At 40.4% G+C, this 19,209-nt stretch overlaps 1 protein-coding gene across 1 annotated transcript; it reads right to left on the bottom strand.

The window, feature by feature from the left end:
• Positions 1-437: 437 nt before the first annotated feature.
• Positions 438-3,194, bottom strand: USP26 (ubiquitin specific peptidase 26). Its single transcript, XM_032618983.1, has one exon. It carries the CDS (start codon positions 3,192-3,194, stop codon positions 438-440), a length of 2,757 nt encoding a protein of 918 aa, XP_032474874.1.
• Positions 3,195-19,209: the final 16,015 nt, after the last annotated feature.

Raw genomic sequence — 19,209 nt, forward strand, 5'->3', positions numbered from 1 at the left:
ACATGAATACAAGAAACAAAAAATTCAATGAAACCTCTTTACAAAACATAAACAACTGAAACATACAACAGCACCAAAAGTTTTTCTCCATCAGTTTGCAGCCTCCCTCCCCAGAGTTTCTGAATCAGTGGGTCCATGGTGGAATCAAGAAATTGCATTTCTCACGAGTCCTTCCATGTTCCTTATGGTACTGGTTTGAGGACCACACTTAAAGTCCACAGCATTAGAATGAGGAAAGCACAGTTCTGGTCTAGTAGGAGAGATGAATTTTTATCAGCTGGAACTGTGGGGTTGAGGTTTTTGTATCAGGGTTAGAACAGAGATTTATTTCTAAGTAAGTGTTTCTGCTTAACTTTGGTTGTAGATGCTAACTGCCTCTTCATGTTTAGCTAGAGTTCAAACTTTTCCTTCCATGGAGGAAGTGATAGTCAAAGATGTTAAGGAGATGTATGTGAGCCGGAGGCTACTTCTTTTACTACTTCTGGGTCTACTTTGACTACTGCTTCCTCTGTGCTATGAGGCTGGGAGTTCTCTTCCCTTTCCAACAGCTCTTCAAAGATCTCATTGTGCATGTAAAAGAAGATGTACCCGGTTTGAAGCCTAGTCTCCTGCACTGGGGTCTCTTGGCTATTTAATATGTCTAGATCACTGTAACAGAACCACATTTGCCTCTCAAAGTTGTAGGCATCACTGATATAGTGTCCGGTGCTAGGCGTCTTTCCAATATGGCTGATAACACCAATGAGCCGATAGTCATGACTATCTCTCATCTCGGCTTCTCTTTTTGGTTTCCTGGCTGAAGATTTTGTCTTCTTCACATCTGAAGAGCCCTTCTTTCCAGGATCTTTATTGGAACCCAAGGCACCTTGGGACTTCACCTTGGTTCCCTGGAAATTTAATTGCGTAGGTCTGCATTTTTCTCTGTGCCACTGGGCATTGGGGCCTGAAAGCCTCCGAATAAATAGAGGACCAAGGTCTTGTTCACAGAGTCTTATCCCTCCACACTGCTGGGTCTCTTCAGGCACTTGGTAAGATTTTTCTGAAATTCTGCGTTTTTTACCTTTACAAAATTCTTCGGTGGTCTCAGGCATGCTCTCAAAATCTGCAGATATATTGGTTCTCTTGTATTTATTTCCTTTTCGACTTTTAGCCACTTTGCGATCTGTATCTGGGCTGCTGGTGGGTGCACCTTTCAGAGAAAGGGAGCTGTCTTCCAGACTCATCGTTAAGCCTACTGCTAATAGCTCTCTTGCAATGGCTGCTTCATTTCTTGAGTTTACCAATGTGGACTCTATTATATTTAGTTTAGAATCTTTTTCCAGGTCTCTTTGCTGCTGCTTGAAGCTCGAAGCTTTATGAAGAGTCTGGCATTTTTGTGGTTCAGACTCTTTTTCTGATCTAATGTGTGGAGCCAAAGAATCCTTGGATTCTGAGGTCTGCTTTGTTGAAGCTGTCGATGAACTGATGGCTTCAGAGTTCATCTTCTTAAAGATATCTAAGACTTGGAAATCATTAAGAGGTTCATTCTTGCTTAAGGGAAGCGGTGGTTTGGTAGTTTCAATGCAATGGGAAGATAACTTTAAGTATTCGGGAATAATGACTTTTTGGTCATCCTTCCTTAAGGACCCAAACTCACTAAATTTATAGCGTTTCAGATGCACAATAAGGACCCTGGGTAGCCTACTGAATTTATGCACTGCAACAGAACTCCTGTGCTTACACGTTCCACATTTATACTCAAGCTCTTCTGCTTCAAAGAAACCATCAAAACTAGATTGAATAGACAAGGGACGTGCTTTTGCTCTCTGGGGAAGACTGACAGAAAGTGAATTGTTTGCCTCTGCCTTAAGGACAATTTGCCCACAGGCTTTGCAACTAGTTGAGCGCAGCAACTCGAAATCAAAATTACTGGCGACAGGGCAAACAAGCACCTCGGTGTCAGCACTACCAGCAGAAACCTGCTGAGGTGAATTTCCTTCCTCAGATTCAATCTTCCCAGTTGTGTTTAATTTTCTCATGTTTTGTCTAATCTGATCTAAACAATGACCTAAAAACTCATACGCATCATTCTGCGTGTTGTCAGAGAATATCTCTGCAACTGCTGAAATGACGTTTTTAAAATTCCCAAGTAACTTCTTCTTGATTTTTATGTTAAAAATATCTTTCAAAATAAGCAGCTGCACCAAGCGTATGCTAAAGGAATCAAGGGGAGTTTCACCCCGTGAGAAGGTCCGATTGAGTAAATCATTAGCAAATGATGGAATCAAAAATAAGGACTGTAAAACTGCATTCATGTAACAGGTGTTTCCCAAGTTGGGGAAGCCTTGACGTAGTTTACCTGGGTAAAATGCAAAGATCATCTTGAGTCTGACCCACTCTGGGTCATCCTCACCGTACTTCGACTCTGACAGAAATGCTAAATATGCTTTCTCAGTCACTCTTTGGAGAAGATCACTGACATCTAGGTAAGGTTTTCCAGTAAAATCCGTCTTGAATGAAGGTCCAAGTTCCAATTTCTTATTCTGTTTTAACCGTTTTAATATTAATTCTCTCTTTCTGCGGCTTACATATCTCAAGGGGTTCATCTTTGATACCGTTCCTCTCGAAGAGGTATCCTCTTGCAGGAAATCCTTATTCATCTCTGAGCCAGATGATGGCCTCCTCTTCCCATAATCATTTTCTAATAACTCTTCCCAGGTAAATGTTGGCAATTCTGATGCACAGAAAGGCATCTCCTTATCATCAGGTGTTTCATTTCTTTCTTTCTCAAATGACTGACTACTTGACATCTTACATATTTTGTGAGATGCAGTTTTGCCACCTGCCTTCTGTGTTGTTGTACTGGCAAAGATACTCCCACCCCTATCAGGTCTTACGGGTGGTTGAGGATGGACTCTATCCAGGAACTTCTTCAAAATTTCAGTATCTCCGGGGGATAAGTTTGCAATATTCAATATGTCATTAGTCCGTAAACTTAAATACAGATTATTTTGGTCTTCTCCAGAGGGTCTAATGACGATGTCTTCAATATTATTACTTAGCTGAAAAGTTATGTATGATCCAGTACTGAAATAGGCAATCAATATAACATTCCCCTCTCTTTCTACTATTTCAATGTATGCTTCTCTCATATTGGACTTCATAGTATTCTGGTTGCACATTCGGACAAAACCACGTACTATTACAGCAGCCATGATTTCTTTACAAATAAAATTCACTTATACTGAATTATCGACAATCTTAAAGTTTCAATTTGTTGGCCAATTCGCCTTTGGAGACAACACCAAAGAAATAGTTCTTTAGTTCTCTGTGTAGAATGATCTTAGTGATAAAACCAATATACTTCGAGAACTGTTCACGGTTGAATGAAGGCAGAGTCTTGATTCCCAAAGCAAGACCGCTACTGTAAAGAAAATCAAGAAAAATTATTTAAGCTATCAGAGAAATGCCTGGATAGAACTCAAACTCTACTCCCATACACTAAATCTTCTTTCCACTGCAATACTAGACTCCATTCTGATTAATTTCCACACTTCAACTGAAATCATTAAACACTTGGAAGACTTTCAGTACACAGCTGAAGAGCACAATGAACAGTGTCTCAAGTGTGTATATATATATATATATATATATATAAAATATGCTAATCCTCCTGTCATAGAATGACCCCACGAGGCAAGCACAATAAGTGCATAAGAAAGTGAGAGGCCCTATGCAGCCCTCAACCCAATAACAGATGGAGAGTTCAATCTACCTCCTTCCAAATCCTGTTATGTTCCTTTCTTTCATGTGGCACCAGGGTAATAAGTCCACACATTCTGCCCCATGTGGGGTGAGGGCCTAACTACCACTGCTTAAAGCAGGTATCGAAGAATTGGCTAACTCCAGCTCTGGCCACAGGGTCCACATAACCTGAGCTAGCTCCCTGTACTCAAAGCCAGCCGGGAAGGATCAGGTGTATTTAATCACTCAAAATTTTAAATTTCTGAATAACTCTGTAGTGAACCAATCTGAGTTAATGAATAGCTTAACACTTAGCACTACAAATGTTTATGTGAGAAAGCATATGTCCAAGAATTGATTGGAAGTTTTTTCTCCTGCATAGTTAAATATTCTTCCTGATTCTTGTCTATGTTATTAACTTGCTCAGCAAACCCTGTCTTTATGAATAATACTAAATGAAACTTCTGCTCAATCCCTATCCAAATTATCAAAACCTCAAAACTGGTGGAGCATACACTAATGAGATTTTTGTTTTATCAAATATTTTATCTATCAACCTACGTTCAGTGAAGTAGGGATCGCACCCATCCACATAAAAAAAGTGCATATACGTCCAAGTGAGAGAATGATCATATTTATCATAGTGGAAAAGAGGCCCTAAAAACTTTCAAGCACCACAGCAAACTCGAGTGTCTGGATTATTTATAGTTCACTCTCCTACTATAGATGCTATGTAAGAGTTTATTTCCTCTCCACAAAAAAAGTCTTAATTGCTCCTATTTCAACCACTTGAGAGAACCTATACAACCCCAGAACAACTTCTAGTCTGCATTTAAAAATTCTGTGATCCCAGCTGATCTGTATTTATCAAAAATTGTTGTCCATTCTTTCTAATGATAGCTGAAATAATCTAGACCCTCATGGCATTTCCACTCTCTGCTTTCAAAAACACAGTTAAGAGACAAGTGTTTCCAAAACAATGGCCCTATTTGTTATACCTTCTTCCCAGTTCAACCTGCTTACATTTCATTCCAGAATTAAGGAGACTTCTTTGAACCCACTGATCATATGGGCAGTGAAGATTAAGAACCATATTGCTGATGCACAGTTGAGCAGTCTAACCACTGCTCACTTCCTGGCACATTTTAAGCTTAAATCCCCTTTCTTGATTCTGCCTCATCACTCAAAGGCTTTTAGGGCTTCCTTTGATTGTTAGCTTTTTGTGAAGATTTTAAACTAAAATGTATCTGTTCTCTCAAACTCCACTGGAGAGAACTTTGTGACTATTCTATGTAGCCTACACCAGATTCAAAACATATGGATGACGACTGCATTCAAAAGTTATGAAAGCCAAGGTACTTTTCTCTCATTTTACCCACAAACTCAGTCCAGTAAGTTTGATTGATCACCTACTAGCACAACACACTGGGCTAGCTGCTGATCTCAAAGTATAGTCAGAAACTCATGAAGTTGCACTACTCGTATCAGATTTGGAGGCATGACCTATGGTGTCAAGAAGCTGGCCATAAGGTAAAAATACTCCTGGTAGAAATGTCTGCTTTGTTGTTAATTTACTAATTCACTTTACACTGATCTTCTTGGTCACTGAGTATTTGCTGAGCATCTGCCCTATGCTGATTATGATTTCCTGAGTGTCTGCTCCGTGCCAGGTATTGTGGTCAGTGCTCTCAGGGACAAAAGGATGTAAGCACTCACTGTACCTAAACAGTTTAGACTCTAAATGTCACTGTGTAAACACCACAATTGAAAAGGGCCTTGCTTCCAGTGGGAGAATCTGGGAAAATATCCTTTCACTGCCATTTTCTGGAGCTTGACACATACTCAGGGTGGGAGCAGTGTTTTGTAAAAGGGAGGGTCTCCTGGACTGAGATTTCTCAAGCCGTACCCACAATTCTGCAAAATGATGAGGCTTAACCTCATCTTTTGCAGGGAAAACAAGAAATTGGCCCTTGGAAAGCATGCCTACAAACTTGAGAACCCAGAAACCCAGGTTATTAATTCTTTAGTAAGATAATTTAATGAGTACTTGTGAGCCTTTTATTTACCCTCTGGATCCTATATTTCCACCATTCATGCTTTCATTATTTCAAGAATTAGAAAAACCTAAAAACCAATGAGAATACACCTTTCAAATTTGAATATGCATTTCTCATTCCCAAAGCATTCATTACAAAAGGAGAAAATCTGGAGGTAGTTACAGCCTGAAGGCAGGTGAATAAACCCAGAAGGCCCTTTAGGCTCAATGACTATGAGAAAGTAACATCTCTATGTCAGATCTCTTCCACTGACATCTGATTACAACTGTAATTACCTATATAAACTCAAGTATGTGTTTATTACCCTGAATAGGTGGGGGTGAAGGTATAGAAGGTGATTTGGTACAAGTGATGAGCTTTAATTATCATGTTATTTTACAGCTTCTTAAGTTTGAAAACATTTGAAGTGAGAGAACAAAGATAAACCTAGCATATGGTGAGAAATCCTGCTCAGTTATTGAAGCAAGCCTCACTGGATAGAAATGATGAAGGACCCATGAGGTGATATGCTAGCCGCTGTATGCACTAAGTAGAAAAGACGGGACCAGATAATTACCATAGAGGTTTCCAATAATTTCTGGGTATCTCCACAAAGGCCAGGCAAGAGCTCTGAAAAACCCAACAACTTCAACTCACACTTATTTTAAACTAAACATAGTTTAGTGACCTTGGATAAGCCAAATATGCTATCGGGGCCATTAAACTAACTGGAAAACGATCATCTAAGCTTCTTTTGAGGACTCCATGCTATGAGACTATGATTCTAGGTAGAATATACTTAATAAGCACACTGAATTTCCCAAGACAGAGCAAAATGAAAGGTATTTTCCCCACCAATTAGATGACATGTATTGAATCTGGGCTTGGAAACTATGGTTACCATACAAAAAATATTGTTATGAATATGCTGGTTTTGGCAAATGGGAAGAGGGGATTCTCAAAACCCAACAAGCATTCATTATCCATTCATTCTTGAAACAAATTTGTATGGCATACTAGCAAGCATTGTATTAAGCACTAGCTATAGAAGAATAAAAAGAATTTTTAAAAATCCCAAGCTTTCATAAAACTTTCATTCTAGCAGGGGGATAATAATATACAAACATAAAATATATAGAATACCAGATGGTGGTAACTGCCAAAGAAAACATCAAGTTAAGGGAACAGGGTGTGCCAGTGCTGACGGGGATGTGCTTGCTGCCTTACATAGAGTGGCCTGGGAACGCCTGACTGATAAGGATGTCTTGAAGGAAGTGAGGAAGCAAACACTTAGATGCAGGGTACTCCAGGCAGGAGGAAGAATAAATAACAAGGCCCTCAGGTGGGAGTGTGCTTGACACGTTAGAAACAGAAAGCAGACCAGCTTGGCTGGAAAACAGTGAAGAAATTTCAAGAGAAAGAAGGTGTGGACGTTTTGTAAACCAACCAACCAGGAGAGTGAATGGACTAGTAACCTTGCTGAGCAGCACAAAGGGTCCACTTAAGGCTAGTGGCCATGAATTTACAGCGAAACCAATCAGCATGCTTGTCTTCTTCTCCAGCTATACTCAGCTGCCCAGCTGCCATGGTGCAGATGTGTAATAGGCAGAGCCTTGAATTTAACTTTGCTGAAGATTTTGCCATTCATAAATAGCCAAGTAAGAGGGAAAAGGGAGGTGAAGGTGTCAGAAGGGAGTGATTATAAATATAGACCAGAAAGGGTGAAATGGGGGTGGAGAACAGAAACACAGAAAGGCCTAAATCTCAGGAAATACTGGGGGTGGGGTAGAAGCATCAGGGGACCCGGGGTTCAGCTCCCATTTCTGTAGCTGTACTTCTGCCCCCTGCTTCTAAGCAGCTGTCGACAGCTTGTAGGCTTCCTTCTCCTAATCTCCTCCCACCTTCTTTTTGGTTCTTCTGTTCATTCTCCCCCGGCCCCAAAGCTGGAAGTAACTAATGGGAATGGGGCTGGAGAGATGAATGTTAAAGAGTATGTGGACAGGGTTAGAGGCAGGCATGATCAGATGGGGGAGGGGAAGAGGGAGGGGAAAACCATCCCCTCTCTTTTCTCACCCTCCCAAGTCTGGGTTAAAGGTCAACACATCAAGAGGCCTGTTGCCTCTAAGGCATTAGCAATTAAATCCTGTCATTATGTTTGGCCCCAGCTTCTGTGTGCATGGCTTTTCAAAATGATTGGATCAGGGCAGATTCTGCTTCTTTCTCTGTTTAAAGGTGCATTTCTGCACTCAGCAAATGTCCGAGTCATTGTATAGCAGAGAAATACCATTACTTTGCCTTTTGACATGCACTGCACATAAATCTCTCCATAGGAGGCCTGGACCAAAATGGGAAGAAATCTCTAGACTAGCAAATTGTTCCCATGAACTAGTCAAGCTTTGAACCTTTTCTCAGAGACAGAGTTGGCGGAGCTTTTTTGTTGTTGTTGCTTTTCATTCTTTTAAAATGATTATGTTAGTATTATTAATGACATAGTTGATTAGGAAAACAGAATGCAGGTTATTTTCCAGAAGTTAAATATGATTTCATTAAGAAAGAAAGCTCGTTCATGAGAAGGTGCATACTTGTTACATTGAAACTATGATAAATGAGGCTTTCTGGAAATTAATTCCTTTACTCCTATTGTAACTCTCCTACTATTTTATAGCCCTTTCTGCTAAGTATCACATTCATTTCCTTATTTACTTAACTAACCAAAATATTTGTTGATAACGAGTCAACTATGGACATCGACTATGGACAAGATCCAAAGATGAAGTGATAAAGTCCTCCTGACCTCAGATAGGTTGTAAGACAAATACACCACAACAAGGCAGCACTAGGAAAACCTATTAAGTCAAATTCAGTTAGTGTTACATAAGAGTCCATGTGTTTTTTGCCATCTCAGCTTCTTACAGCATTTCTTCTCTGCCTGAAGTTCCCAAATAATCTCCCAATTTTTGTCTTAGTTCTACTCTTCCTTTTAAGACCTAGTCCAAGTCTCACTTCATTCAGAATGATTGCCAGACCTGATTTTTCCTGCCTCAGAATTCACAAAGCATTCACTTTTTTAAGACTGTCACTTAGCCTACACTACCTTGCATTGCTGCTTCATATGAACTGACGACAAAGTTAATAGATGTTGGAGAACATGAGTTTGTTTTCAGTCAGTGTGGAGTGAAACTTTCTCTCCTAAGGGAAATCATAAAGTTGGAAAAGTAGGAGTCCTTTAAGGGTTGGGATCAAAGACTTCTAACTTTCCTTAAGAAAACAGTGTCCCAAGTTTTAAAATGAGGGCTGGCAGGGCAGGAAGGGGGTACAATTAAATGGGCTGGAACTGTTATTGGAACATCAAGCTGACTATGACATGAAGAGACAAGGTTAAATGAGACAGGAGACTGGACAGGTGAACACTACCATCTATCAAATTTCAAATGCACACAAACTTTAATGAAGCAATTCTATTATGGCTTTGTCCTATAGACATAATTGCAAAACTGTGTAAATCTTTTAAACAATCAGTATATTTAACTTATATAATTTTTAAAATGACTTTCCCTCTTCTTCTGCGATATCTGCAAAGGTGCAAAATCAGTAGAAAGAACCACATTATATAAGAATTGCTACACCTGTGAAGAATATCTATGGTTATCAAATGTTATTTGAAGTGAGGAAAGTCATTAATTGGGAGCGCTGTGGCATTTCCCCTACTCCCACATGGAAGTCAAGTGTGGGATAGGAACTAAGATTGTGGAATTGTTTCCAAAAGAGATGTGTGACTGCATCTCATATCCTGACTGCATACTTATTAAGCAGCCAGAATGTTTAAGTCCAAACTCATATGCTAGAGTATGAGAGACTTGGGAAAACTTGACATGTTTACTCTGGAGGTGGAACGGCAAAGAAACCAGTGCCTGACTCAAGCTGAGAAGTCAGGATACAGAATGAAGTGGACCCTATGACGGGGCAAGAGGAGGCCGCAGTGAAAGCAAGTTCCACTTGCTCTATTTGGACAAGAAACTGTACAAGATTCGATGTATTAAGTGGCAGATAACTGGACTACAACCTCATGAGGAAAATCATCCCAAACAAACTGTCTGCCAGAAAAAGGTGATCCTCCAGGAAAGATTCTCTTGGATACACTGCAGGAAAGTAGGAAATGAGGGGAGAAATCACAAAAGATTAGCTGGGTTCCCTAGTTCTTTCCTGTACAACAAATAGCAAAGTCCCATCCCCAAAAAGCTTTGAGGAAATACTTTTAGGATACTTAGTGGAGTGGATTCTGCGGATGTGGATCAAGCAGGATGTTTTTGGCCTCACATGACACAAGGGGGGGCTATAGCTTTTTTCTTTCCAAGGTAAGGAGGGCAGCAATTCAACACATCTTCAGCTTAGTTAAGGATACGCATGACACAGTCAGGCCTAGTAAGAGCTCTGAGGGAAATTTACAAAGCCCTTTTGGGGAAAACGAACTCAAAAATGTATTAAATGCCACAAGTGCTGGAATTAAAATCCCTTATAATACCTTCAAAACACCAATTTGTCTTATCTGAAGGATCAGTTCCCTGAACAGGAGAAATGCAGTTGCTTTCATTTGTTCATTGTTTTATTTTAACTTGTCTGGAAATATCCTTAGGAATGAATTCCCAAAAGCTAAATCATACCTCTAACCCCTAAAAAACTGATTCTCATTCATCTCCCTACTTAAGCGGTCCCTCATTCTGCATACCAGCTTTTTTTCCTCTTTGCTGCCATTAACAAAAGCGTGTGTGTGTGTGTGTGTGTGTGTGTGTGTGTGTGTGTGTGTGTGTGTGTATGAGAGAGACAGAGAACTCTTCAAAAAAATCAAAGTCAGTGCTCCCGCTTCCAGGGTCTCTAACCTATTGTTTGAAAAAACAGAGCTCTGCTCTCAGCTCAGTCATCCTGGAAGGAAAAGGAACTCACAAAGCTCAAACGAGAAAATGAGCAGCTTCTCTGGACTTGCATCCTTGAACAGCATCCCTAGAGTCCAACAAACCACCTCATTCCTTCTTTCCCTACAGATACTTCAGTGATGTTTATGTGGTGCTAACGGAGGACATCCTCAAAGTAAAGAAGCTCTGCCCCAAAATATGAGTTCGTTTATAAAAAAGCACAGACAAGAAAACCTGCCACCTTGCTTCAGAGGGCCTAGAAACCTTCAAAATGTGTAACTGAATCACTATGCTGTACACCTGAAACTAACACAACATTGTAAATCAACTCTACTCCAATTAAAAAGCGGGGGGCAGGGGGTGCTGAACTTCACCCAATGACTCTGCTTTCATTTTCCATCCACAGGACTATGACAAAATGGGTAAGTCTTTACTTGCCCTGAATGAACCCTTAAAGAAAAAGGAAGACATGACTAGCCAAGCAGTAGTATAGCCTTTAGCATGAAACTCTAGGTTACCACTCAAACATTCTAAACTCATAACCAACAATCAAGGCATACATAGCTCAAATGTTACCTCCCTCGTGAATTTGTCCATCATTCTCCCAACCTAGTGGTATTCCTCTTCCCTCAACTCTTGCTTCTTATCTCTGTGAACTTTAAAATACATAAGCACCTGATGGCAGGCAGGGCACGTGTACTCCCCCAGTACATAGGTGCTGAGAACCAAAAGCATGTACCCCATATAGCTTACTATCTACATTACCATGAGTCTACTATTCCACTATTTTCATCAGTATGACCTTACTATTCAAAAAGACTTTGCCCAGGAAGATACAAGTTGCAAACAGCTTTACTGTTCATTCCACAACTCTTCAATAGAAAGCACTGACTGACAGTATATAGCCTTAGACTTTTTGAACCTCTTGCCTCCAAAGCCCTGTTGTGCCGTGCCCACCTATTCTAAACCATTGTATCATGATTTTTACCCAATCATAATCGAGCTCCCCTACAGTTAGGACAGACTTCAACATCTCAATATCCCAGCCTTTCCTTTCCTAACCTAAAACACCACTAGGCCCTGTCAGTATGGCTTTCTCCCTTACAGTGGTAAGCAATAAACTCAGCTAGCTTTTTCTTGGCAACAGGTTGTTTCAGTGATATTTTGGGGAGTCAGATTTCAACATGCCCAGTTGATAAATGTCGAATCAAGTAATTAATTCACAGGCTGAAATGATGGGTTGGTTTGGATTTGGCTAGCATAGGGTAACTGTACTGTAAAAAGAGTTCTTACTTTGGGGTTGACTTTGAAACCATTGAAACAGATTTGGATTTGACTGTTTTAATATCCTTATTTTCATAATTACACCTTTATGGGTTTTACTTTTCCATGCCTTTTACTGGACATGTGAGAGTGCATATGATAGAGCCCACATACACTAGAGCAACGCTACAGTGACAGAGCTGCTTTCTTTTCCTTACAGCCGACTTGCTTCTGCTCAACAAGCAGAACACCTTTGGAACTTGGGGAAGCACCTCTGCTAACTTCTCAGAGGAGCTGCTGGATAACTGCAGGCTTCTGCTGGATGTGCCACTCACTATATAGGTGTGGAGACTCAAAGAAGGAAATAAAAATAGATTTATGACAGCAGGTTGATCAATAACACATTGATTTACTCAGTGCCTCCTGAGGAAGGTCAGAATTCATTAGAATTCCCTTGGGAACTTGCAATTTTCTCATAGAAAGAGACCATGAGTTGTACTGGGCATTTTGTACTGCAGTAGTTTTCAGCAATTTCCAGTGCATTTTTTCATTTGTGCTGACAGGGTGACATATTTAATGATTTCCAGACTCTGAGGGGCAGGGATATTTCCCATACAGTATCATAACATTTGTACCATAAAACCTTCTCCAAACTCCCCATTTCCAAATGAGGAAAATAAGCCTGTGGGTAAATGACTTGCTCAAGAGCACAAATTCCATTATATTCTTTAAATATCAGCGTACATGCTGTCAAAGCACACAACCTCATAGCTAAGACCTGAACTCAGATTCTCCACGGATTACCTGTGTGGCATTTTCCCAAGACACAGTAAGGATTTCCATTTACATCTTCTGGATATGTGAAAACAAAGAAAGTACATATCTAGAAGTAATCAATATCTTCCCAACCTTATGCTGGTTACTTACTTCCCTACTGAAGGCTTGAAAAACATGCCCAGAGACTGAATGAACCCGGGGAATGAGTTATGTGAAAAGTTGGATTTCTTTGGTATGAAAACAATGAGGCTGATGTTCAAGAATACTGGACATGTCCTAACTCATGCGATAGGGTGGGCTACTGCCAAGTATTTGATTTTCGGTGTTATGGTTTTTTCATTATAAAAAGGGGCTTAGAAATGGAGGCCTGCTACCAGAGGGGGATGTTTACTCTTCCTGAGATGCTAACTTTCACCCCTGGCTATAGCTGCAATGTGATTAATGATGGATAATTGAGGCAGCACAAACCAACTTAATTTATATTAAGAAATCAAGAATGACAGCAATAAACCAAATAATGTGTTCATATACTTTTAGATAAATAATAAAACAGTTTAATATTTTCCATTGACTATGTGTGGAATAGCCCAGTTAAATAAATAATGACAAAAAAAAGAAATTCAAATACATGGCCACTCTTATTTCTTTCTTTCTTTTTAAAAAAATTATTTATTTATTTATTTATTTTTGGCTGAGTTGGGTCTTCGTTGCTGCACACGGGCTTTCTCTAGTTGCGGCGAGCGGGGGCTACTCTTCATTGCAGTGCGTGAGCTTCTCATTGCAGTGGCTTCTCTTGTTGCGGAGCATGGGCTCTAGGTGCGTGGGCCTCAGTAGGTGTGGCACGCGGGCTCAGTAGTTGTGGCTTATGGGCTCTAGAGCACAGGCTCAGTCGTTGTGGCGCACGGGCTTAGTTACTCCGTGGCATGTGGGATCTTCCTGGACCAGGGCTCGAATCCGTGTCCCCTGCATTGGCAGGCGGATTCTTAACCACTGCGCCACCAGGGATGCCCTCTTATTTCTTAATTATTTCTAATATTCCCTATTTTTCTAACTAATGCCTTTTCTTTTGTTCCCCTCTATCACCCATGGCTATTTACACATGCTTTAAACCAGATGCTTCCATTTATATCTAGCTATTACATAAAATCTAGCTGATAGTAGTCTACCTTCTCTTTATTACTCTTACAACATCTTAGCTTCTGTACTTTTCTCTTCCATCCTAGCCCTTCTCTAGGCTGAGGATCTAAAAAGTTTTTTAAAGGGTATGCCTCTAGCTAATCCTCGTTCATTTATTTAAGCCTCAGAAACATGAGATTTTACCATCTGGTTTCTTAAAGGGGCAATGCATTTTAGCCATCACAGAAAGTAAAACAGAATTAAAGCTAAAACAGATTTCTTCAACGTCACCACAATTCTCACCTACTCTCAACCGACTTCCTTATAGTTATTTAGGCCCTTGCTATACTGAAATGTTAAGTGGCTCCATGAATGATGAATGAAAACACTGCAGAGTACCCATGTCAGCATTTTCAACCACTCATATACACACTAGAGCACAGAAGGACAACAAAATATAGGTATAATTTCTTGAAAATGCGAAGCAATATTAAGCAGAATGACAGAAATGTACAGAAAGCCGTGCTGTCTACTTAAAAGAATACTGATCTGAACATTAGGAGACCAGGTGTCTGGTCTCTGCTTCGCTACGAACCAACTCTGAGAACTGGGAACTAATTATCCCTTCACTGACCCTATTTCATCTAGTACAGCACTAGGCAACAGAACTTTCTGCGGAGGTAGAGATGTACTATATCTGTCCTGTCTAGTATGGCAGCCACCAGCCACATGTGGCTATTGAACATTTGAATGTGGCTAATAATACTGAGGTCCCGAAATTTTAATTGTACTTAAGCTGAAATAGCTACAGGCAGCTATTAGCTACCATATGGGACAGCACAGATAAGGTGACTGTAGGCATAGCTTAATACCTTGCCAGTTCTGGAAATTCTATCATGATATTTACTTCCATGTGGCTTTCTAATCCGCCTTCCAGACTGTTGAGGACATTTGACACAGTTGTCAATAGACAGTAGCAGGCGTCTACTGAGTTTGTGTACCTGATAAAAAAGAGAGATGCCTGGAAAGACCTATTTTGCCATTCAACATTCACACTTTCCCTTTTTACCAACTGAATACAAATTTGACAGCTAGAATAAGGAAGGCTTCCTATCTCATGAAACAACAGTATGAAGATGAAAGCTGCAGTAGAAGCCTTGTTAGTTCCAGGAGACAACAAGTATGAAGATGAAATACAACCAGAAATGAAGAGTGAAAAGATTTCTTAAGAACATGGTTCCTTGAAGATGCCATTGAGCCACTCAATAACCATCGTATTTATTTAAGCTACTGTAGTTCTGTTTTGTTACTTGCAGTTAAAAGCCCTGGACATGGAATACCGTGAGGCTTATGTCCAAAGGTTGGGAAAGGAAAAGTCGTGTTAGATTAATTGATTTGGAAAGCTAACAAGTTCAGGATGGCAGAGTAATATGAAAGACTGTAAGAGCATCGATCCTTAATGATCCGGAGCTATTACACAAGGCGTGAATTTATTACCAACACACTTTCTGTGATGTGACCCTGTAGTTGGGATTACATGCAGTCAAACGTTTTGTTACATGCAGTCAAACATGCCTAAATGACACTGAGTTTTAATCATTAATTCCATATTCACGTTGAAAAGAAGCCTTAAATAGAAATTTTGACAACCCAAGATATAGCTATGTGAAAAATAATTATATTCCTACTTATTTAAGACGGTAGAATTAGTTCCAGTGAACGGTTTCCTGACACTCTGTTTAAGTCTCTATTCCACATTCATGTTCACTTTTAGTATGAAATAGATGGGATTTTGGCAATCAATAGCAGAGTGGTAAAATATAGAGAGCTGAAATTGTAGAAATGAGTGTTCCACATTAACAAGCATAAGGCAGTGGGAAAACATGAAGCAAGAACAATTAATAGCCCTTTTGGATGGAGAGCTTGGTGCTAAGAGTCACTAGGATATGGAATTTAGGGACTCCAAGGTGTGGTCCCCGAGATGGAGAATGAAAAAATGATTTATGACAGTGGGGTCTGAGTTCAAGAGAGACTGAAGTAGACAATTGGTTATCCATTTGAGGAGCTAAGACAGCACACCTGGGTGGGAATGGCATCTGATGCCATATCTGTGACCAACTGAACACAGTGGGTCCAAATGTTTACAAGGCTTCAGAATTACTTGACTTTTTTTTCTTTTAAGAAACCAGTTTCTTTTTTTTTTGAATTTTTTAAAATTTATTTTTGGACGTGTTGAGTCTTCATTGCTGTGCGCGGGTTTTCTCTAGTTGCGGTGAGCAGGGGCCACTCTTCGTTGCGGTGCTCCGGCCTCTCATTGCAGTGGCTTCTCTTGTTGTGGAGCACGGGCTCCAGGTGCATGGGCCCAGTAGCTGTGGCTCGCAGGCTCTAGAGCGCAGGCTCAGTAGTTGTCGAGCATGGGCCCAGTTGCCCCACAGCACGTGGGATCTTCCCGGACCAGGGCTCAAACCTGTGTTCCCTGCGTTGGCAGGCAGATTCTCAACCACTATGCCACGAGGGAAGTCCCTTACTCGATTTTTAAATGCAGAAGAGGGAATGTGTCTGTGACTACCAAAAAGGTGAGAAATATGTAAAATTTGATTTTTATTCCTGTTAAAGACTTCACAAAATGAATTTCACGATTGCAAAAAGAAGCCCCTCCACAGATATCCCTGGAAACATCAGCTTGATTGTCTTTTTGTTATTTTCAGTTGGAGTGTGTTTGTGATTCCAGCCAGGAGGTTGTTTGTGCAAAGATTACTAGGAAAAGGAGGGAGATGGTTGTGTACACTTCAGTGAGGGTGAGTGCTTAGCAGACTAGAAATAGAATGTAGTGAACGGCTGTTGATTTTGTCAGATAGCCAGCAATCAGAGCATCACCTGCCCATCATGGTGACCCATGACCTCTGTCCACCAAGATTGGTGCAGGTGATGTACATGAGCCATGTGGGGACAATTGGATCCCACAGAGTCTAAATATATCTCTTCTTACAAGGTAGACAAGGGGGAGCACTGATAATTGTCTCCTCTTACCACATGGATAGGGCCTCTTTGTGTCAGGTAAGAGCCAAGACTTAGGGGACAAGGGAAAGCAGCACTGAGACATAGAATGAAAGTGAATACTAGTACTATATGTGAAACTAAGGGCCACCATAGGATTTCTTAGTAGCATGCCATCCCTTTCTTGCTTAAAAGCTACTTTGAATTGCTTTTCTTTCTGACTCCTTCATTGAAAGTGACTCCACTAATATACTATGTGTACACTACTTGGTTCAGGATATATGGTCACTATAAGAAGCCCATGCCATGGATATGTTAAGAAAGGAGGATATTAACCATGAATGTAGTATGAGCTCATGTCTTTATAAAAATATACATAGAAAAAATGTAGAGCGCTAATATTTTCTACTACTGATAGAAAACAGATTTGTACTTGAGACAAGTAGAGAAACTAGGATTAATCTTTTAATGTGAAAATTCAGAAGCCAGGTCAATGCTCTTTTCTAGATGTAAGTAAATCCCACGTCCCTCTACATGCCAATGGGCCACAGAGCAGGAACCTCTCTGAGGCTGGTAAATGCCCAGACTTAAGAACTCTTGGTGCTGATGAGGTATAAAAGATCCTTACCTTCACAGCAAAGTTTGTCAGATAAGGACATTCAGGTCAGAGAGGTTTTAAGTGTCTGAGCCAAGACTAGAACCCAAAGTTCCTACCTAAGTACTAACCTAAGTGCAGAGTCTCTTCCCTTCCAGTCTACTCATTATGTGCAAGGAAGGGGGACATGTTCTGGGGATGAGGAACAATACAAAGATCTAAAGTACAAGGAGTTGTGTTGGGTTGGAGGAGAGAGTTGGCGTAATGAGGATATTCATCATTTCAGTAACTAAACTCTCCTGGATAAACTCCAAGGACTTCTGCCTTATTCTGATTTCTGTTTTCTAGTGCACAGAGTTAAGAGTCCGTTCCAGGTGTTATGCTTCTGATACACGGGCAAGAGGTTAACAGCCTTCCAGAGACCTGAAAGAAGTGACTGAGTCCTCTAGACAGCACTGACTTCTTTAACTGTAGATGCGGCTGACCGGGTGGGAGTGTCATTGGTCTCACAACTCCACTTAATTTTTTCCACCTTCCTCTTTTCCACTCACTTTACATTTTCCCTCCTGAGTTTTAATGATGCGAACAGCACTGAGGGACCATCATCTTCCATACCTAAACTGAAAATGGATTCACATGACAGTTTTACAGCACTGAGCATTCAAGTCACAACTGCTGTCTGGTTTGCCTTGCTCTGTCTTAATGGCCAACAGAAAATACTCTCAGAGACCTGCATAGAAAAGCAGAGAACTTCTTAACATAATAATAGCATCTTAACAATTCACTGGAATGCATTATGGGCTTAGCTGGTTTTAAGACTCTGTTCTTTTCCAAGCTTCTGATGCACCTTTTTCTTCTCACTGCCGATAATGAACTCCATTCTCTTAATTTATCAGTCACTCAAAATCTGAGTGACTTGAAAATTGAATACCATCCACTTGGATAAATTATTTGGTGTAATGCCTAATGATACAATGTAAATAATCATATCAAATCTTACCCTTGAAATCCTAGTCCCACATTCTATTAGCCCATTCAACCTAGCCCACAGAATAACTGGTGCTTAGGTACTGTCACTGAATTTCAATGTTGACAATAAAATTATGGGTGTTATTTATCAGATAAGGCATCTGTTACGGTCCTAGAAGACAATCACAGAGATGGCTGCTGCTTACATACAGATGGCTGAAACTCCAGTTTCAAAGATCTTCCTGAAGTATAGTAGCTAGTTAGGAAGCTCAGGTACTAATGACACCCTTAAAAGAATGCATTTGAAATTTGCAACAGACACATGCTCATGAATATTTGAAATGAAAAAAAAAAGCCTGAGGTTTCAGTGATTGATTGCACAACCACGTCTGCATTTACTGAAAAGGCAGGGGGGTGGGTACGGGAAAAATATTGCCTTGACTGAGTTTTTAAGAGAAGTGATGTGTAGCAGTTGTTGAGGTTGGGGAGAAAGGATGTAATTAATTACACCCAGCACTAGTTTCTTGATTGAATGGAGGGTACACCAGCTCTCAGACCTTTGCCAGTGACAGATTGGAGCTGCACAGATGCAGTAATGGCCCTTGCAGTGGGAGTCATTGTATTAGGTGTCAAGCGATGTAAATCACAAGCAAAGAATGCAAATCCCCACTCACAGACCTAGATTAGAGTGAGCCACGGAGTTGAATTATTATGTGAAATGTCTTTCTGCTATTAAAACACAAAGAGACAAGCCAAATTGCCCTTTAAACAACTGTAGACACCAAACTTCCACACAGGGAATTTCTTTATCTGTGTTTTATAC

The sequence above is a fragment of the Phocoena sinus genome, chromosome X (genome assembly GCF_008692025.1).
Source record: "Phocoena sinus isolate mPhoSin1 chromosome X, mPhoSin1.pri, whole genome shotgun sequence".
NCBI classification, from domain to species: Eukaryota; Metazoa; Chordata; class Mammalia; order Artiodactyla; family Phocoenidae; genus Phocoena; species Phocoena sinus.